The sequence below is a fragment of the Equus caballus genome, chromosome 19 (genome assembly GCF_041296265.1).
Source record: "Equus caballus isolate H_3958 breed thoroughbred chromosome 19, TB-T2T, whole genome shotgun sequence".
NCBI lineage: Eukaryota > Metazoa > Chordata > Mammalia > Perissodactyla > Equidae > Equus > Equus caballus.
This window is the reverse complement of record NC_091702.1, coordinates 64,206,690-64,230,108: the sequence shown is the minus strand read 5'-3', so window position 1 is coordinate 64,230,108 and position 23,419 is coordinate 64,206,690. Positions and strand designations below refer to the sequence as shown.

At 36.5% G+C, this 23,419-nt stretch overlaps 1 protein-coding gene across 7 annotated transcripts in view; it reads right to left on the bottom strand.

Moving 5' to 3' along the window:
- The window catches only part of SENP7 (SUMO specific peptidase 7), a 141,968-nt gene that overhangs the window by 95,479 nt on the left and 23,070 nt on the right, over positions 1–23,419 (bottom strand). For 5 of the 7 annotated variants that reach the window (XM_001502084.6, XM_005602034.4, XM_005602035.4 and 2 more), the window contains exon 4: positions 4,039–4,136. In XM_001502084.6, the coding sequence (XP_001502134.5) occupies positions 4,039–4,136 (98 nt within the window). Of the gene's footprint in view, positions 1–584; positions 642–4,038; positions 4,137–23,419 lie in introns of all 7 variants that reach the window. The other 2 variants (XM_014732910.3, XM_014732911.3) reach the window with 1 other exon arrangement.

Genomic DNA, 23,419 nt, shown 5'->3' with positions numbered 1-23,419 from the left:
TGAGTTCGCACACTCCACTTTGGTAGCTGGGGGTTGGCAGGTTCAGATCCTGTGTGCAGACCTACACACCACTCATCAAGCCATGCTGTGATGGTATCTCACATACAAAATAGAGTAAGACTGGCAGAGATGTTAGCTCAGGGCCAATCTTCCTCACCAAAATAAATAAATAAATAAATAACAGTAGATAAATAAGTCACGATAATGTAACGTACAGCACGGAGACTACAGTTAATAATATTGTATTGCATACTTGAAAGTTGCTAAGAGAGTAAATCTTGAAAGTTCTCATCAAAAGAAAAAAAACTTGTTACTATGTATGGTAATGGATATTAACTAGACTTAATTGTGGTGATCATTTCACAAAATATACAAATATCAACTCATTATGTAGTGAACCTGAAATTAACACAATGTTATATGTCAATTATATGTCAATAAAAAAATTAAGAGAAGGAAACCTTTGAAACTTAAAAATATGCAGAAATTAAACAACACACACTTTTATAACAAATGGGTCAAAGAAATCATACCAGAAATTAGAAAATACTTTTGAGATTAAAGAAAAGAAAATCACAACATACCAAAATGTATGGAATGCAGCTAACGTTGTGCTTAGAAGAAATTCAAAACAGTAATGCCTATATTAGAAAAGAAGACAAATCTCAAATCAATAACCTAAACATACACCTTTAGAAATTAGAAAAAGAAGTGCAAACTATGTTCAAAACAAGCAGAACAAAGAAAATAAGATTATAATGGAAATAAATGAAATTATAGAAAACCAGTAGAGGAAACTGATGAAACCAAAAGTTGGTTCTCTGAAAAGATGAACAAAATTAACAAATCTTTAGGTAGAATAAACAAAAAAAGAGAGAGAGACTCAAATTACAAAAGTCAGGAATAAAAGAGGGGTTATCACTAACAACATCACAGAAATTTAAAAGATTATAAGAGAATATTATGAGCAAATGTATGCCAACAAATGATTTACATAAAATTCACAAATTCCTGGAAAGACACAAGCTACGAAAACTGACTCAAAATTGAATACAGCTATTAACAAGACAAAATTTGAATTTGTAATTTGAAAACTTCATATACACACACACAAGGCTAATGACCAGATGGCATCATTGGTCATTTTTACCAAACATTTAAAGAAGAATTAATACCAATCCTCCAAAGACTCTTCCAGAAAACAAAGGAAAAGAGAACATTTCCAACTCATTCTACAAGGCCAGCATTAGCCTGATTCCAAAGCCAGACAAAGACAGCATAAGAAAGCAAGAGACAAATTACGCTTCTGAATACAAACATAAACATCCTCAACAAAATCCCAGCAGGCTGCATCCAGCAACATATAAATGGGATCATAAACTAAGATCTAAAAATCAATTTATGTAATACATTATATTAATAGGGAACACAAATTACATGATACAAATGCAGAAAACGCATTTGACAAAATCCAACACACACTTGTGACGAAAAGCCTCCAACAAATTAGGAATAGAAGAGAACTTCCTCAACATGAAAAAGGGCATCTCTTGTCTGTTCCAGCTACTATAATAAAATACCATAGATTGGGCGGCTTATAAACAACAAACATTTATTTCTCACAGTTCTGGAGACTGGGAAGTCCAAGATCAGGGTGCCAGCCAGCGGGGTCAGGTTCTGGCCAAGGCCCTCTTCTGGGTTGCAGACTGCCGACTTCTCACTTGTCCTCACACGGTGGAAGAGACTAGGAAGCTCTGTGAGGTTTCTTTTATAAGAGCACTAATTTCATTCACGAGGGCTCCACCCTCGTGACTTAAGCACCCCTCTCAAGGGCCCTACCTCTAAATACTACCACACTGCGCATTAGGATTTCAACATAGGAATTTTGTGAGGACACAACCATTCAAACCATAGAAAGGCATCTATGAAAAACCTATAGCTAACATCAATCATACTTAATGGTGAAATACGGAATGCTTTCCCTCTCAGAGTGGGAACAAAACAAAGATCTTCATTCTCACCACCTCTGTTCCACACTGTACTAGATGTTCTAGCCAGAACAATTTGGCAAGGGAAAAAAATCAAAGGCATCCAGTTGGAAAGGAAGAAGTAAAACTGTATTTATTTGCAGATAACATGATCTTGTATATACAAAATTCCACAAAATCTACTAAAAACTTGCAGAACTAATAAGACTTAAACAAGATTACAACATATAAGGTCAACATACATAAATCAATACAATTCCTATACACTAGCAATGAACAGTCTGACGATAAGATTTTTTTTAATTCCATTCAAAATAGCATCAAAAAAAAGAAAATACATGGGGATAAATTTAACCAAAAAAGTCCGAGGCACACCAAAAACTACACAACACTGTTGAAAGATATTGAAGAGGACCTAAATAAATGAAAAGATATCCCACATTCACAGATTGGAAGACAATATTGTTAAGATGGCAGTATTCCCCAAATTGGTCTACCAATTCAATACATCCTCTATCAAAATCTTTGTTGGCTTTTTCATTAAAATTGACAACTTGACTCTAAAATTCAACTGAAAATGCAAGGAACCCGTAATGACCAAAACAATCTTGAAAAATACAACAAAGTTGGAAGACTCACACTTCCCAATTTCAAAACCTACTACAGAGTAGCAGTAATCCAGACAGAGCAGTAACTGGCATAAGGACAAACATATAGAACAATGGACTAGAATTCCAAATCCAGAAACAAACCTTTATATTTATAGTCAATTGATTTTTGACAAAGGTACCAAGAAAACTGGTACCTTTTCAACAAATGGTGCTGGGACAATTGCACATTCACAAACAAAAACACAAATTTGTATGCTTATCTCATACCATACCCAAAAATTAACTCAAAATGGATAAAAGACCTAAATCTAAGAGCTAGAACTATAAATCTCTCAGAAGAAAACACAGGAGTAAATCATCATGACCTCAGATAAGGCAATAGTTTCTTAGATATAACAACAAAACCACAGCAACAAAAGAAAAATAGATAAATGGGCCTTCAAAATGAAAAAACTTTTGTACTTCAAAGGACACCATTGAGAAAGTGAAAAGCTGAATGAAAGGAAATATTTGCAAATCATATATCTGATAAGGACTTGTATCCAGAATATATAAAGAACTCTTACGACTCAACAACAAAGAGATAAAACAACACAATTTAAAAATGGGCAAAGGATCTAAATAGACATTTCTCCAAAGAAGATATACAAATGACCAGGAAGCACATGAAAAGACACTCAATGTCATCAGGAAATGCATATCAAAACCACAATGAGATAGCATTTCACACCCACTAAAACACCTATGGAAAGGAAGAAGGGAAGGAAAATAAGTATTGGTAAGGATACGGAGTCACCATCACGTTTATTTCCTACAATTTACTTGAAAGGGAAGAATAAGACTAAGTAGTTATAGAGTGCTCTGACATAAATTCAAGAACTTCAATTAGACTTCTAATTTGTATGATCTCCAATAATTATAATTTTTACTTTGCTGTCATTTTTTTTATTCATTCACTATTTTAAAAAAGAAAATTCATTACCCTTTTGTAAAATAACTTTTTAATCATTTACTGATGTCCGACCCTGAAATGCTCTAAATTCCTTTCGATAATAATTGCAATTTGAATCCCCCAGATATTTAAGTCCAGTATATCCACGATTCACTAATACTTTGACTATAGGACTACAGTTATATAGAACCAAAGATTTCACTGCAGACCACAAATCATAAATGAAGTATTTTAATCAGTCTATATGACTCTTGCTTTATCAGGTAAAACTTATTGGAATGTTCTGAATGCACAGAAACAAGGAATTAGGACAACTTAGAATCACAGACAGTTAGAGCTTGGAAGGAGCCTGAGAGGCCACTGAATTCAATTCTTGTATTTTAAAAGTTGTGGTAATTGGACCCAAAGAGGTTCCACGAATCACCCATGGTCACACTACTTACACACAATCTAAGCCCATCCTATGTCACACACACATGGATCTTACCTTTCTGGTGATGTCTTACAAGTGACAGGACGCCCACGGACACCTTTTTTACTTTTATGATCTAGAGAGAGGACCTTATTTCTTAGGCTTCTTTTCCACTAGGAAAAAAAATGGAATATTAATAATAAATATAGCAATATGATAATTAAGAGGCATTAAAATTTTCTTTTTACTTAGAAATTCAAGATAAACAGCCAAATTCACAGTAGTTCGCAGAGGAAAAATAACTGCAATCTACAAAATACCCAGCTCTTTCGCGAGTGCAGAGATATAAGTCCACTAAAAACAGAAGGAAGACATTTAAAAAGTTCAGGGTAACTTTAGTCAGGAAATCAACATTCTGAGATTCCAAAGCTTACATAAGTATTAAAAATTCTGAATATGTTGAAAGGAAATAATAAAAATTACTACATGCCAAGTTAAATACCGTCTGTGATTCTGAAGCAACTGCATTTACAACAATTGAAAGGGATTACAACTGGTTCCCTATGAACTGCTGCATGGAAAGTTTTAAGAAAGTGTCAGACATCTTACTAACAGGGTTTAGATTTAATATGATTAGAAAAAAAAGTTAAAATTGATTTATTTTATATACCGTGTGAATCTACGCAAATAAATTTTTTATATTCTCTATATATTCATTTCCTTATCTGAAAATGCAGTAATAGTAGCTATCTCACAAGGATGTATGATGATTATATATGCAATACGTTTAAAACACTGTCTTCCTCAAAGGGATATTTGTACTCCCATGTTCACAGCAGCATTGTTTACAATAGCTAAATGGAAGCAACTCAGGCATCCCACCAACGGATATATGGATAAACAAAATGTGGTATATACATATAATGAAATATTATTCAGCATTAAAAAAGAAGGAAATTCTGACACATGCTACAACACGGATGAACTTTAACAACTGTGAGATGATAGAAAACATATATATTGGTCTCTGCCCCCAGTTCCCTGCACAGAGCTCCTAAAACACTTATAATTTCCTGGGTTACAGGAGCATCTTTTGCTACATTTGGTCTTTGACTCTGAATCCTGACACAGGGATCCTGAAACCTTTAATTTCCTGGGTGACAGGAATATCTTTTGTACTATTCAGACAATTCTAGGTGGAGTCTTGGATGAGGGCTGGTCACCAGAAAGATTAAGCCAAGATTAGAAGCTTGGAATTTTCAGCCCTGCCCCTCATTCTCCAGAGAGGTGAGAGGGGCTGGAAATCGAGTTAATAATTGACCGTGCTTACATGAGGAAGTTTCCATAAAAATCCCAATAGTATGGGGTTTGGAGAGCTTTCAGATTGGTGAACACATCCAGGTACAGGGAGGGAGACGTACTGCAACTCCAAGGGAACAGAAGCTCCTGCACTCAGGACCCTCCCAGACCTCACTCTGTGTATCTCTTCATCTGTATCCTTTATCATATCCTCTAATAAAGTGGTCGATGTAAGGGTTTCCCTGAGTTCTGTGAACTACTCTAGCACAAATTAATCGAACCTGAGGAAGGGGTCCTGGGAACCTCAGATTTATCTCCAGTTGGTCAGAAGCACAGGTGACAACCTGGCCTTGTGATTAGCATTGGAAGTGGGGTGGGAACAGTCTTGTGGGACTGAGCCCAGTGGGATCTGACACTATCTCAAGCAGATGGTGTCACAACTGAGTTAAACTATAGAACAGCCAGCTGGTGTTGCAGAGGATTGGTTAGTGGGAGAAAACCCACAAACGCCTGGTGTCAGAAATGTTGTGGGGGCTGGCCCCGTGGCCAAGTGGTTAAGTTCGCGCACTCTGCTGCAGGCGGCCCAGTGTTTCGTTGGTTCGAATCCTGGGCGCAGACACGGCACTGCTCATCAAACCACACTGAGGCAGCGTCCCACATGCCACAACTAGAAGGACCCACAACGAAGAATATACAACTATGTACTGGCGGGCTTTGGGGAGAAAAAGGAAAAAAATAAAATCTTTGGAGAAAAAAAAAGAAATGTGAATATGATAGTAGTGTGAGAGTAGAGGAGAAACACAAGAGGAAGACTGGGTTTTTCTCAACATAATGACATTATGCTAAGTGAAACAAGTTGGTAACAAAAAGACAAATATTGTACGATTCAGGTTACGTGAAGTATCTACAGTAGTCAAATTCAAAAATAGAAAGTACAATGGTGGTTGCTAGGGGCAAGGAGAGGGGAAAATGGAGAGGGGAAAATGGAGAATTATTGCTTTTTGTTTGTTTGTTTTTTGGGAAGATTAGCCCTGAGCTAACATCTGTTGCCAACCCTCCTCTTTTTGCTGAGGAAGACTGGCCCTGAGCTAACATCCGTGCCCATCTTCCTCTGCTTTATATGTGGGATGCCTACCTCAGCATGGCTTGGCAAGTGGTGCCATGTCCACACCAGGGATCCAAACCAGCGAACCCCAGGCCACAGAAGCAGAACATGCGCACTTAACTGCTGCTCCACAGGATCGGCCCCATAGAGAGTTACTGTTTATTAGGTACAGTGTTTCAGTTTTGCAACAGGTAAAGAGTTCTACAGACGGATGGTGGTGATGGTTGCACAATGTGAATGCACTAGATGCCAGTGAACTGTACCTTTAAAAATGGATAAGATATAAATTTCATGTTATGTGTATTTTACCCCAACTTAAAATAAACCTTTAAAAGATAGAAAAAAAATTTTAAGTAATGAAAAACAAAACATTGTGTTAACCATGATAGCCCTCAATAAACACTGTCTTCTCCAGGCATTATGTTATCGCATTATCACCACAGCCCTGCATAGTATAAAGCACATCACTTTACAAGAGGGAAGTGAAGCTCAGAGAATAAACTTGACCAATGAACCCAAATACGTCTGACAGAAAGCCTATCCTCCTTCCAATGCTGTAACTCTAACTTATACAAATTCTCAGAAATTCTTCCTTCCAAGATATCAACCTAAACACATCTGTCACTCCTATTTCACTATAAAATGTATCACTATAACTATGTAGATTAAAAATACATCTTTTCCATTTTCACTCTATCTTAATTCTGCCTCTTATTTCTGACCTGGACTCTTGCAGAGTTCTGCTAATGGGATTCCCTATCAATGGTCTCTTTTCCCTCCAATCTGGCATCCCTCCATCATGAAAGTTAAATCTATTAAAAATGCAAATCTGATGTCATTCTCCTGCTTAAATTCCTAAGTGTTCCCCACTCTCTAAAGGAGGAAAAATAAAAAAGAATTGAGTTCTCATTTCTCACCTCTGCTTCCCATGAATCCTGTATTCTGACAATACTAAATTATTTGTAGTTCCCCGACAGTGCCATGCAGTTTCGTCCTTTGACATCTCTCTGTACGTTTCCTCTTCCTACAGTGTGCTTTGCCTTCCCCAGTGCTCCTTGTCCATTAAGTCCCAATCTAGTACCACCGATGAAGGCTTCTCACCGTCTAGAAGAGTAAATCAGTCTCTCCTCTGTAATAATATTATATATTTTACACACCTCTATTACTGATAACACTTCTCACAATGACTTATATTATTTGTTTACAACAAATTGCAACCAGGACTGGGAATGACTTGGCTCACGAGCTGAACTCTCAGAACTTCTGGCCAACTAGTTCCACAACCATTTCACTAATCTCACAGTAAATGCAACCTTCACATCTTATGTTATTGAATTTTTTGTACCCCCTCCACACTCTAATAAAGTTTTACCTATATTTGCAAAATGATGAAACTACTACTCTTTGAGCCTCATATTCTGTACAGAAAAGAAACATTATTCCCACTAAAGAGGGGAGAGAAAGAACTAGAAGTTTAAAACAATACAAAAACGAAATAAACACCCTGAGACAAACTGAAGATAACTTTAATAGGAGAGGAGGGGAACTAATTAAAATTTTCTTAACTCTGAATAACAGTATGATGTTTTACTGACCTTTCCAATCCTCCCCTATCCAAGGGTAACCTGGAATATATCTGGAGACGTTATCAAAGGAAAATAAACATTCACTTAGATTTTTTTTTATTGAGTTAATGATAGGTTACAATCTTGTGAAATTTCAGTTGTACATTAATGTTTGTCATTCGTGCTGCAGGTGCACCACTTCAGCCTTTGTGCCCACCCCCCACCCCACCTTTCCCCTGGTATCCACTAAACTGTTCTTAGTCCACATTTTTAAATTCCTCATATGAGTGGAGTCATACACAGATTATCCTTCTCTAGCTGGCTTATTTCACTTAACATAATTCCCTCAAGGTCCATCCATGTTATTGCAAATGGAATGACTTTGTTCTGTTTTGCAGCTAAGTAGTATTCCATTGTATATATGTACCACATCTTCTTTATCCATTCGTCTGTTGCTGGACACTTAGGTTGCTTCCACGTCTTGGCTATTGTAAACAGTGCTGCAATAAACATTGGGGTGCACAGGACTTTTGGGATTGCTGACTTCAAGCTCTTTGGATAAATACCCAGTAGTGGGATGGCTGGATCATATGGTAGTTCTATTTTTAATTTTTTGAGGAATCTCCATACTGTTTTCCATGGTGGCTGCACCAGTTTGCATTCCCACCAGCAGTGTATGAGGGTTCCTTTTTCTCCACAACCTCTCCAACATTTGTTACTATTAGTTTTAGATATTTTTGTCATTCTAATGGGTGTAAGGTGATATCTTAGTGTAGTTTTGATTTGCATTTCCCTGATGATCAGCGATGATGAGCATCTTTGCATGTGCCTATTGGCCATCCATATATCTTCTTTGGAGAAATGTCTGTTCATGTCTCCAGCCCATTTTTTGATTGGGTTGTTTTGTTTTTTGTAAGAGTTCTTTATATATTATGGATATTAAGCCTTTGTCAGATACATGACTTGCAAATATTTTTTCCCAGTTAGTGGGTGGTTTTTTTGTTTCAATCCTGTTTTCATTTGCCTTGAAGAAGCTCTTTAGTCTGATGAAGTCCCATTTGTTTATTCTTTCTATTGTTTCCCTTCTCTGAGAAGGCATGGTGTCCGAAAAGATCCTTTTAATACTGATGTCAAAGAGTGTACTGCCTACGTTTTCTTCTAGAAGCCTTATGGTTTCATATCTCACCTTTAGGTCTTTGATCCATTTTCAGTTTATTCTGGTGAATGGTGAAAAAGAATGGTCAATTTTCATTCTTTTACATGTGGCTTTCCAGTTTTCCCAGTACCGTTTGTTGAAAAGACTTTCTTTTCTCCATTGTATGCCCTCAGCTCCTTTGTCGAAAAATAAGCTGTCCATAGATGTGTGGTTTTATTTCTGGGCTTTCAATTCTGTTCCATTGATCTGTGCACCTGTTTTTGTACCAGTACCATGCTGTTTTGATTACTGTAGCTTTGTAGTATGTTTTGAAGTCAGGGATTGTGATGCCTTCCGTTTTGTTCTTTTTTCTCAGGATTGCTTTAGCAATTCGGGGTCTTTTGTTGCCCCATATGAATTTTAGGATTCTTTGTTCTAATTCTGTAAAGAATGTCATTGGGATTCTGATTGGGATGGCGCTGAATCTGTAGATTGCTTTAGGTAGAACGGACATTTTAACTATGTTTATTCTTCCAATCCATGTACATGGAATGTCTTTCCATCTCCTTATGTCGTCATCCAATTCTCTCAGAAAGGCCTTGTAATTTTCATTATATAGGTCCTTCACTTCCTCAGTTAAATTTACCCCAAGGTATTTTATTCTTTTTGTTGCGATTGTGAATGGTATTGTGTCCTTGAGTTCTTTTTCTGTTAGTTCGTTATTGGAGTATAGAAATGCTACTGATTTATGCAAATTGACTTTGTACCCTGCAACTTTGCTGTAGTTGTTGATTACTTCTAACAGTTTTCCAATGGATTCTTTGGGGTTTTCTATATATAAGACCATGTCGTCTGCAAACAGCGAGAGTTTCACTTCTTCCCTCCCTATTTGGATTCCTTTTATTCCTTTTTCTTGCCTGATTGCTCTGGCCAGGACCTTCAGTACTATGTTGAATAAGAGTGGTGATAGAGGGCATCCTTGTCTCATTCCTGTTTTCAGGGGGATGGCATTCAGTTTTTGCCCATTGAATATGATGTTGGCTATGGGTTTGTCATATATGGCCTTTATTATGTTGAGGTAGTTTCCTTCTATGCCCATTTTGTTCAGAGTTTTTATCATAAATGGCTGTTAGATCTTGTCAAATGCCTTCTCTGCATCTATTGAGATGATCATGTGGTTTTTATTCCTCAGTTTGTTGATGTGGTGTATCACGTTGATTGATTTGCAGATGCTGAACCATCCCTGTGTCCCTGGTATGGATCCCACCTGATCACGATGTATGATCCTTTTGATGAATTGCTGAATTCTGGTTGCCAAAATTTTGTTTAGAATTTTTGCATCTATGTTCATCAGTGATATTGGCCTGTAGTTCTCTTTTTTCGTGGTGTCCTTGTCAGGTTTTGGTATCAGCGTGATGTTGGCCTCATAGAATGTGTTAGGAAGTGTTCCATCTTCCCTAATTTTTTGGAATAGCTTGAAAAGGATAGGTATTAAATCCTCTCTGAAAGTTTGGTAGAATTCCCCAGGAAAGCCATCTGTTCCTGGGGTTTTATTCTTTGGGATGTTTTTGATTGCTGTTTCAATCTTTTTCCTTGTGATTGGTCTGTTCAAATTGTCTGCCTCTTCTTGAGTGAGCTTTGGGAGATTGTAGGAGTCCAAGAATTTATCCATTTCCTCTAGGTTATCCATTCTGTTGGCATATAGTTTTTCGTAGTATTCTCTTATAATCCGTTGTATTTCTGCAGGGTCTGTTGTTATTTCTCCTCTTTCATTTCTGATTTTGTTTATTTGAGCTTTCTCCCTTTTTTTCTTTGTAAGTCTGGCTAGTGGTTTGTCAATTTTATTTATCTTCTCAAAAAACCAGCTCTTTGTTTCATTGATCCTTTCTACTGCCTTTTTCGTTTCAATAGTATTTATTTCTGCTCTGATTTTTATTATTTCTCTCCTTCTGCTGACTTTGGGCTCTATTTGTTCTTTTTTCTCTAGTTCAGTTAGGTGTAGTTTAAGATTGCCTATTTGGGATTTTTCTTGTTTGTTAAGATGTGCCTGTATTGCAATGAATTTTCCTCTTAATACAGCTTTTGCTATATCCCATATGAGCTGGTATGGCAAGCTATCATTTTCATTTGTTTCCAGGTATTTTTTGATTTCTTCTTTAAGTTCTTCAATGATCCATTGCTTGTTCAGTAGTGTGTTGTTTAGTCTCCACATCTTTGTGCCTTTCTCAGCTTTAAAAATTCACTTAGATTTTGATCAACTGTTTCTTATATTTAATACTACACTGAAGTATTTACATATTATCTCATAAAAATAGGATTAGAGCTGCAGGCTGGATAAAAATTTGTATTTTTCACAGATACGATTTGTTTTTCATTAGTCTGTGAACCTATTATATGCTATTTCTGAAAAATAAAAATCTGATAAGTTCTCCCACAATCTGATTATACATGGGAATTGAGTCACATAATATTTTTAAAGCTATCTGATCACAAATAGGAAGGTTGAAATAGAATGAATAATTTTAACTTAAATATGAAAAAGGCTTTTAGAAGAATAAAAGACTTCGTTTTGTTTAATTACCGGCAGGGACATCAAAATAAAATATTATGATAATTAAAATCAAATGTTCCATAGGAACTGTACTGAGATATTTCTTGGACAAAGCTAAGTGGTGTGGGGTTCACAGTCTCAACTGAATGCTTCCTTAGATACTAAAAAGGAGTCAAAGGTGTGTCCTGAAAAAAATATAGGCTTTGCTCACAACTACTTATCCCTGTCACAACTAATTCTAATAAAGATGCATGACGAATTTCCAACCAACTATTACTACTGGTCAGGATTTAACTTTTATATTAGGATTTCGATTCCACTGACTCTTCATCTAATTTCAAAAGTAAGAAACATGTAATGCCAACATTGAAAACACATCAGAAAACAAAAGCTGAAATTATTTGCTAATGAATATCTATTGAACAACTAGATGAATTGGGGTGAATGTCTGGGGAATCCTATATACTCTTCAACCAGTATTCCCCAATGGTAACACCTTGCTTAGTTACAGAGAACAATATCATAACCGGAAAATCGACATTGATTCAATCCATGACCTTATTAAGATTTTACCTGTTTTACACACATATATTTGTGTGTGTGTGTGTGTCTATTTAGTTCTATGCAGTTTTATCTTATGTGCACAGCTTTGTGACTACAAAGTCAAGACACAAAGCGGTTGTGTCACACAGATCCTTTCTGCTACCCTTTTGTAAACACAGCTGCCACCCTCCCTCCCACTAACCCCCAGCCCCTGTAGGCCCTGAAAGTTTTCCTAGCAATTCAAACAAACATGTAAGGAAGATATAAAATGAATTCTATACAATCTATTCGATTAACTAGAAGAGAAGAGAACAATTTCCAATTCATTCTATAAGGCAAGCATTACACTGATACCAAATACATGGAACACCAGTACAAGAAGAGAAAACTAAAGACCAATATCCCTAATAAGCAAAGACAAAAATACTCAACAAAAATTAGCAGATCATGGAGCCAGCCCCGTGGCAGAGTGGTTAAGTTTGTGCGCTCTGCTTCGGCGGCCCAGGGTTTCAGCAGTTCAAATGCTGGGTGTGGACATGGCACTGCTCATCAGGCCGCACTGAGGCGGAATGCCACATGCCACAACTAGAAGGACTCACAACTAAAAATACACAACTATGTACCAGGGGGCTTTGGGAGAAAAAGGAAAAATGAAATCTTTGGGGGAAAAAAAATAACTTATCAAAACCAGTAATATAAAAAGAACAATACAATGTGACAAATTAGGATTTGTTCTAGGACAGAAAGGTGGTTTGACATTCACAAATCAATCTCTGATTAAAAAAAAGACCCAACTATACAATAAACTCATTTTAAATATAAAGACACAAATAGAAATAAGGGATGAAGAAAGATGTAACATTGCAACACAGATCAAAAGAACAATAAAGTAACTATATTAATTTCAAACTAAGCAGACTTCTGAGAAAGAAAAATTATGAAATTTTTGGGATATAAGGATAAAGAGGAGGGGCCAGCCTGGTGGCACAGCAGTTAAGTTTACATGTTCCACTTTGGCAGCCTGGGGTTCGCCAGTTCAGATCCCGGGTGCAGACCTACACACCACTTATCAAGCCATGCTGTGGCAGGTGTCCCCCATTTAAAGTAGAGGAAGACAGGCACAGATGTTAGCTCAGGGCCAGTTTTCCTCAGCAAAAAAAGAGGAGGATTGGCAGTAGATGTTAGCTCAGGGCTAATCTTCCTCATTAAAAAAAAAAAAGATAAAGAGGAATATTACATAATGATAAAAGGGTCAATTCTCTAAGACATAACAATCCTTAATGTACATGTACCTAATAACAGAGCACCAAAATATATAAGGCAAAAACTGACAGAAATACAAAGACAAATAGATGAATCCAAAATTACAGCTGAAGACTTCAACACCCCTCTATCAGAAACAGACAGATCCAGCAGGCAGAAAATCAATAAGGACATAGCAGAACTGAACACTGCCATCAATCAACTGCATCTAATTAACATTTATAGAATAATTCGTTTAAAACAGAAGAATACACATCTTCTCAAGCTCACATGCTTAGAGAGAAATTTATAACACTGAATGCATGTATTAAAAAAGGAGACAACTCTAAAATCAATAATCTAAACTTCCAGCTTTGGAAAACTAGAAAAAAAAAAAAGAGCAAATTAATTCCAAAGTAAGCAGAAGAAAACAAAAAAGAAAAAGAGGGCAGAAATCAATGAAATTGAAAACAGAAAATCAATAGAGAAAACCAACAAAACCAAAAGGTGGTTCTTTGAAAAGATCAAAAAAATTGATAAACCCCTACCCAGGTCAACTAAGAAAAAAAATTAGATACTAATTACTAATATCATAAATGAAAGAGAGGTGATCACTACTGATCCCATGGATATTACATAAAAATAATAAAGAAATGCTATGAAAAACTCTATGCTGACAAATTTGATAAGTGAGATGAAATGGACCAATACCTTGAAAGACACAATCTATCAAAACTTACACAGGAGAAATACATAATCTGAATAGGCCCACATCTATTAAAGAAATTGAATCAATATTTAATACCTTCCAAAATAGAAAGTACTGGGGGGGCGGGGGGCTGGCCCTATGGCCCAGCAGTTAAGTCTGCGCACTCTGCTGCGGTGGCCCAGGGTTTCACCAGTTTGGATCCTGGGCGTGGACACAGCACTGCTCGTCAGGCCACGTTGAGGCAGTGTCCCACATGACACAACTAGAAGGATGTGCAACTAAGATATACAACTATGTACCGGGGGGATTTGGGGAGATGAAGCAGAAATAAATAAATAAATAAAAGATTGGCAACAGTTGTTAGCTCAGGTGCCGATCTTTAAAAAAAAAAGAAAGAAAAAGAAAGCACTGGGCCCAGACAAGCTCCCTGTAAACTACACCAAACATTTAAGGAAGCAATTATACAAATTCTCTACAATCTCTTCCAGAAAACAGAAGCAGAGGAACACTTCCAAATTCATTCTATGAGGCCAGCATTACCTTAATACGACAACCAGAAAAACGCAAGAAAGAAAAACTATCCAATACCTCTTATGAACATAGTTGCAAAAATTCTCAACAGAGTCAAATCCAACAACGTATAAAAAGAATTATATATCATGAACAAGTGAGATTTATTTCAAGTATGCAATGCTAGTTAAACATTAGAAAATTCATTAATGTCAAGAAGCCAAAGAAGAAAAATCAAATGATCTTATCAATGGATGCAGAAAAAACATATGACAAAATGTGATCAAACATCTGACCAAAAGCTATTTATGACTTTTTTTTAAATCTCTCAGTAAACTAGGAATAGAGGTGAATGTTCTCAATCTGATAAAAAACATCTACAACAAAACTACAGCTGACGTCATACTGAATGGTTAGAAACCAGATGCTTTCATGCTAAGATCAAGAACAAAGCAAAAATGTTCCCTTTCAATACTCCTATTCAATTGTGTATTGGAAGCCCTAGATAATGCAATAAGACAAGAAAAGGAAATAAAAGATATACAGACTGGGAAGGAAAAAATAAAACTTTTATTTGAAATGACATAATTGTCTATGTAGAAAATCCCAAAGACTCAATTTAAAAAAACCTCTTTGAACTAATAAGCAATTAAAGCAATGGTGCAGGAAACAAGATGAATATACGAAAGTCAATTCCTTTCTTATATGAAAGTAATGAAAAATTGGAATTTGAAATTAAAAACACAATAACATTGACATCTACACTAAAAAAATTAAAAACTTATGTACAAATCTAACAAAATACATATAAAATCTATGAGGAAAACTACAAAACTCAGATGAAAAATATCAAAGATCTAAATAAACAGAGAGATATTCCATGTACATGGATAGGAAGACTCAATATTGTCAAGATGTCAGTTCTTCCCAATTTGATCTACAGAGTCAACACAATTCCAATCAATATCCCAGTAAGTTATTTTGAGAATATCAACAAACTGATTCTAAATTTTAAATAGAAAGGCAAAAGACCCAGAATTACCAACACAATATTGAAGAACAACAAACTCGGAGGACTGATACTCCCAACTTCAAAACTTACTGTACAGTAACCAAGCTAGTATATTAACAAAACAACAGAAAACCAGATCAACAGAACAGAAGAGATAGCTAAGAAACAGATCCACACAATGTAATAACTGATTTCTGACAAGGGAACAATGGGAATTCAATGGAGAAAGGCTAGTGTTTTCAACAAATGGTGCTGAAACAACCGGACATCCACATATAAAGAAATAAATGGAGACGCAAATTTTACACTTTCCAAAAAATTAACTCAAAATGGATCATAGATCTAAATGTAAAACACAAAACTATAAAACTTCTAAAAGATAACATAGGAGAAAATCTAGGTGTCCTTGTTTGGGGCAGTTACTTCTTAGATGTAACACGTGAAGCACAATCCATGAAGGAAAAACTCATAATTTGGGCTTCATTAAAATTAAAAACTTCTGCTCTGTGAAAGACACTGTAAAAAGAATAAAACAATAAGACACAGACTAGAAAAAAATCTTTACAAAACACATATCTGATGAAGGTCTGGTATCCAAAATATACAAGGAATGCTTAAACTCAAAAATAAGAAAACAAACAACCCAATCAAAAACTGAGCCAGAGATCTGAACACACACCACACCAAAGAAGATATACAGACGACAAATATGCATTTGAAAAAGAAGCTCAAAAAAATATGCCATCAGGGAATTGTAAATTAAAACAACAATGAGAGGGGGCAGGCCTGTAGTCGAGTGGTTAAGTTCGCACACTTCAGCGGCCCAGGGTTTTGCCGGTTTGGATCCTGGTGCGGACATGGCACCGCTCGTCAGGCCATGCTGAGGCGGCGTCCCACACAGCACAACCAGAGACACAACTAGAATACACAACTATGTACTGGGGGGCTTTGGGGAGAAGAAAAAAAACAAAGAAGAAGATTGGCAACAGTTGTTAGCTCAGGTGCCAATCTTCAAAAAAAGAAAAGAATTCCTTTCTGCAGTAAGCAAAAAAAAAAAACCACCACAATGAAATACCAATGGCTAAAACCCAAAAACAATGACGACACCAAATGTTGGCCAGGATGTGGAACAACAGAAAACCTCATCACTTGCTGGTGTGAATGCAACATGGTACAACCATTTTGGAAAACAGCTTGGCAATTCCTGACAAAACTAAACACACTCTGAATGTATAATCCAGCAATTGCACTCCTTGGTATTTACAAAAACAAGCTGGAAACTTATGTCCACACAAAAACCTGATCCAACTGTTGACTGTAGCTTTATTCATAATTGTCAAAACTTGGAAGCAACCAAAATGTCTTTCAATAGATGATGGATAAACCAACTGTGGTACATCCATAAAATGGAATAATATTCAGCAATAAAAGCAAATGATAGTGGGGGAGGCTGTGAATGTGTGAGGGCAGGGGACATATAGGAACTGTCAGTACTTTCTGCTCAATTTTGTTGTGAACCTAAAGCTGCTCTACAAAATAGTCTTTTAGAAAAAATTCTTTTTTTAAAGAAATGAGCTATCAAGCCACAAAAAGACATGGATGAACATAAAAGCATACTGCTACGGGAAAGAAGCCAATCTGAAAAGGCGTTATGACTCCAAGTATATGATATTATGGAAAAGGCAAAACTATGGAGATACTAAAAAGATCAGTGGAACAAAAGAGATTTTTAGAACAGTGAAATTATTCTGTATTACACTATAATGGTGGATATATGTCATTATACATTTCTTTTTTGTTGTTAATTTTTTTAGCCAGTGATTTTTTTTTTTCAGTTTTTTTTATTTATTTATTTATTTTGAGGAAGATTAGCCCTGAGCTAACTGCTGCCAAACCTCCTCTTTTCGCTGAGGAAGACTGGCCCAGAGCTAACATCTATGCCCATCTTCCTCTACTTTATATGTGAGACGCCTACCACAGAATGGTGTGTCAAGCGGTGCCATGTCTGCACCCAGGATCCAAACTGGCAAATCCCGGGTCGCCGAAGCGGAACATGCGCACTTAACCACTGCACCACCGGCAGGCCCCTATACATTTCTTAAAACATAGAGAATATACTACAAAAAGAGTGAAACCTAAAGTAAACTATGGACTTTAGTTAACAATAACATATCAGGGATGGTTCCAGTTCAAAATGACGACATAGGGGACTCCTGAACTCACCTCCTCCCATGGACCCACCAAATCTACAGCAACTTATGAAATAATTCCCTCTGAAAGAAATCCAGAAACTAGCTGAGCAACTCCTAAACATCAAACAAATGAGAAAATATCCTACACCAAAACAAGTGAGAGGGCCTGCAACCCAATCTTGCCATAAACACCACTCCCAGCAAGACAGAACACAACCAGGAGGAGCTCACAACTCCCAGCTTCTCCCTAAGGAACAAACGGTTTGGACCTCCTATCTGGCACTCCAACCTCTAATGTTATCACCAAGAAGATAGGCCCCCAAAAAACCCAGCTTTGAAAGCCAACAGGGTTTGCACCTATGAGACCCACAAAGCTACAGCAAACTAAGAGACAGTTCTTAAAAGGCTCACATGAACTCACTGTGGCTAACCCTCCAAGACCTAGCATAGAGGCAACAGACTAAAACACGCCCTGTATTTCTGTGAAAGAGGAGGATTTATTTATCTTAAAAGCTGTGGCCTGAGGGGCAGGCTTCTAACTTAACATGTTTCTAGGGGCTTAAACAATTTAAGATTCATCTCCTACACAGGATCACTCCTTCAAGACCAGGAGAGGCGGCTGTTTTATCTAACGCACAGAAACCAACCCAAGAATGAAGGAAAATAAAGCAGAGGAATACATTCCAACCAAAAGAACAAAATAAAACCTCAGGAAAAGATCTTAATGAAACAGAAGTAAGTGATTTACCTGATAAAGCATTCAAAATAATGATCATAAAGATGATTAATGAAATCAGTAGAACACTGCACGAACAAAGTAAAAATTTCAACAAAGAGATAGAAAATATAAGAAAGTATAAACAGAAATCACAGGGCTAAAGAATACAATAACAGAACTGAAAATTCCAATAGAGGCAGTCAACAGCAGACTAGATGAAGCAGAAGAAATGATCAGCGAACTCGAATACAGAGCAGTAGAACTCATCCAATCAGAGGAGCAAAAAGAATGAAAAACATTGAGGATATATTAAAAGACTTATGAAACAACACCAAGCAGAACCACATTTACACTACAGGGGTCCCAGAAGGAGAAAAGAGAGAGAAGGGCAGAAAACTTACTTGAAGAAATAATGGCTGAAAACTTCCCCAACCTGGGGAAGGAAACAGACATCCACATTCAGGAAGCCCAGAAAGTTCCAAATGAGATGAATTCAAGAAACCTACACCAAGACACATTAAATTAAATTGTAAAAAGTTAAAGACAAAGAGAGAATCTAAAAGGCAGCAAGAGAAAAACAACTTGTTATGTTCAAGGAAACCCCCATAAGACTATCAGCAGATTTTTCAGCAGAAGTTTAGCAGGACAGAAGAGAGTGGCACAATATATTCAAAGTGCTGGAAGAAATGAAAACAGCCAACCAAGAATAAACCCAGAAAAGCTGTCCTTCAGAATTGAAAGAGAGAGAAACTGTTTTCCAGACAAGCAAAAGATGAAGGAGCTCAGCACCACTAGACCTGCCTTACAAGAAATTCTGAATGGATTTCCATTAAGCCAAAACGAAACAGTACTAATCAGTAACAGGAAAACATATGAAAGTATAAATCTCACTGATAAAGATAAATATAAAGTTAAATTCACAATAATTAAATGCAATAATCATGGTGGGCTGACACCTATAAATTTAGTATGAAAGTTTAAAAAAGTAATAAAAATAACTATAACTTGTTAATGAATACATAAAATAAAAAGATGTAAGTTGTGACATCAAAAACATAAAATGTGGGGGGAGAGTAAAAATATATAGAGCTTTAGAATGCACTGGAACTTAAGGGGTTATCAACTTCAAATAGACTGTTATAAATATGAGATGTTTTATGAAAGCCTGAAGTAAACATAAAGCAAAAACCTACAGTAGATACACAAAAGATAAAGAGAAAGGAATCAAAGCACATCACTACAGAAAATCACCAAATCACAAAGAAAGAGAGTAAGAGAAAAAGAAACAAAGGAATTACAAAATAGCCAAAATACAATTAAAATGGCAATATGTCCATGTCTATCAATAATTAAATGCAAATGAACTCAATTCTTCAATCAAAAGACACAGAATGACTGAATGGATTGAAAGACAAGGCCCAACTATATTCTGCCTACAAGAGACTCACTTTAGCTTTAAGAATGCACACAGAATGAAAGTGATGGGATGGGAAAAGATATTCCACGCAAATGGAAACCAAAAGAAAGCTGGGGTAGCTATACTTGTATGATACAAAAGAGACTTCAAGACAAAGACCGTATTAAGACACAAAAAAGGTCATTATGTAATGATAAAGAGGTCAATTCAATAAGAGGATATAACATTTGTAAATATTTATACACCCACTATAGAAGCACCTAAATATTTATCTATTTGCTTATATATAATATATGCTTTATGTAAATATTAATAGATCTAAAGGGACAAATAGACAGCAATACATTAACAATAGGGGACTTCAATTTCTCACTTTCATCAATGGATAGATCATATAGACAAAATCAATAAGGAAACACTGGGGCTGGACCAGTGGCGCAGTAGTTAAGTTTGCACGTTCCACTTCTTGGCAGCCCCGGGTTCACCGATTCAGATACCGGGTGCAGACATGGCACCACCTGGCAAAAGCCATGCTGTGGTAAGCGTCCCACGTATAAAGTGGAGAAAGCTGGGCATGGATGTTAGCTCAGGGCCAGTCTTCCTCAGCTAAAAGAGGAGGCTTGGCAGTAGTTAGCTCAGGACTAATCTTCCTCAAAAATAAAATAAAATAAGGAAACAGTGGACTTAACAGATTAGACCAGATGGACTTAACAGACATTTACAGGCCATTCCATCCAAAAGCATCAGAACATACATTCTTCGCAAACATACATGAACATTCTCCAAGACAGATCATATGTTAGGCCACAAAGCAAGTCTTAATAAACTTAAGAAGACTGATATCATATCAAGCATCTTTTCCAACCACAAAGATATCAAACAATAAATCAATTACAAGAAAAAAACTGGAAAATTCACAAATGTATGAAGATTAAACAACATGCTGCTGAACAACCAATTGATCAACGAATAAATCAAAGGAGAAATTAAAAAATACCTGGAGACAAATCAAAATGAAAATATGACATGCCAAAATTTATGGGATACAGCAAAAGCGGTACTAAGAGGGAAGTTTATAGCAATACAGGCCTACCTCAAGAAACAAGAATAATCTCAAATAAACAATCTAACAGTGCACCCAAATGAACTAGAAAAAGAAGAACAAACCCAAAATCAGCAAAAGGAAGGGAATAAAAATCAGACAAGAGGGGCTAGCCCAGTGGCGCAGCAGTTAAGTGCGCACGTTCCACTTTGGCGGCCCAGGGTTCGCAAGTTCGGATCCCAGGTACAGACGCAGCAGCGCTTGGCAAGCCATGCTGTAGAAGCTGTCCCACATAGAAAGAAGACGAAGACGGGCACGGATGTTAGCTCAGGGCCAATCTACCTCAGCAAAAAGAGGAGGATTGGCAGCAGTTAGCTCAGAGCTAATCGTCCTCAAAAAAAAAAATCAGAGATGAAATAGACTAAAAATAAACAGAAAAAAAAATCAAGGAAACTAAGAGCTGACTCTTTGAAAAGATAAAATTGAGAAACCTTTAGCTAGACTCAACAAAAAAAAAGAGAGAAGGCTTAAATAAATAAAATCAGAAACAAAAGAGGAGAAATTACAACAGACACCTCAGAAATACAAAGTCTAATAAGAGAATACTGCAAAAAGCTATACACCAACTAATGGGATAATCTACAAGAAATGATTAAATTCTTAGAATCAGGCAAGCTTCCAAAACTGAATCAAGAAGAAATAGAAAATTTGAATAGACGAATCACCAGTAAGGAAATTGAAACAGTAATCAAAAACCTCCCAAAAAACAAAAAAGTACAGGCCCAGATGGCTTCCCTGGTGAATTCTGCCAAACATTCAAAGAAGACTTAATACCTATCCTTCTCAAACTCTTTCAAAAAGTTGAAGAGGAGGGGAAGCTTCCTAACTCATTCTATGAGGCCAATATTATCCTGATACCAAAACCAGACAAGGACAAGACAAAAAAAGAAATTACAGGTCAACATCACTGATGAACACAGATGCAAAAATCCTAAACAAAATATTAGCAATTCAAATGCAACAATACATTAAGAAGATCGGATACCATGATCAAGTGGGATTTGTTCCAGGGATGCAGGGATGGTTCAACATCCACAAATCAATCAACATGATATACCACATTAAAAAAATGAAGAGTAAAAATAACATGATCATCTCAAGGGATGCAGAGAAAGCATTCAACAAGACAAAGCATCCAGATAAAGACTCTGTATAAAATGGGTATAGAAGGAAAGTACCTCAACATAATAAAGACCATATATGACAAACCCACAGTTAATATCATACTCAATGGTGAAAAAATGAAAGCTATCCCTTTAAGAACAGGAACCAGACAAGGATGTCCACTTTCACCACTCTTATTCAACACAGTATTGAAGTCCTAGCCAGAGCAACAGGTAAGAAAAAGAAATAAAAGGGGTCTGAATCGGAAAGAAAGAAGTAAAACTCTCACTATTTGCAGATGACATAATTTTATATATAGAAAACCCTAAAGAATCCACCAAAAAACTATTAGAAATAATCAGCGAATACAGTAAAGTTGCAGGATACAAAATCAACATACAAAAATCAGTTGCATTTTGATACACTAACAATGATATAGCAGAAAGAGAAATTAAGAATACAATCCCGGGGCCAGCCCTGTGGCCGAGTGGTTAAGTTCATGCACTCCGCTTTGGCGGCCCAGGGTTTTGCTGGTTCGGAACCTGGACACAGACGTGGCACCACTCATTAGGCCACGCTGAGGTGGTGTCCCACGTGCCACAACTAAAAGGACCCACAACTAAAATATACAACTATGTACTGGGGGGATCTGGGGAGAAAAAAAAAGAATACAATCTCATTTACAATCGCAACAAAAAGAATAAAACATCTAGGAATAAATTTAACCAAAGAGGTGAAAGACCCATACACCGAAAACTATAAAGCACTGTTGAAAGAAATCAAAGACATAAAGAAATGGAAAGACATTTCATGCTCTTGGATTGGAAGAATTAACATAGTTAAAGTGTCCATACTTCCTAAAGCAATCTACAGATTCAGTGCAACCCCTATCAAAAACTCAACAACATTTTTCACAGAAATAAAACAAAGAATCCTAAAATCTATATGGAACAACAAAAGACCCCAAATAGCCAAAGACATCTGGAGCAAAAAGAACAAAGCTGGAGGCATCACACTCCCTGATTTCACAATACACTACAAAGCTATAATAATAAAAAGAGCATGGTACTGGTACAAAAACAGACACACAGATCAACGGAACAGAACTGAGGGCCCAGAAGTAAACCCACATCTATGAACAGCTAATTTTCTACAGGGGAGCCAAAAACATAGAATGGAGAAAGGAAAGTCTCTTCAGTAAACGTTGCTGGGAAAATGGGACAACCACATGCCAAAGAACTAAAGTAGACCA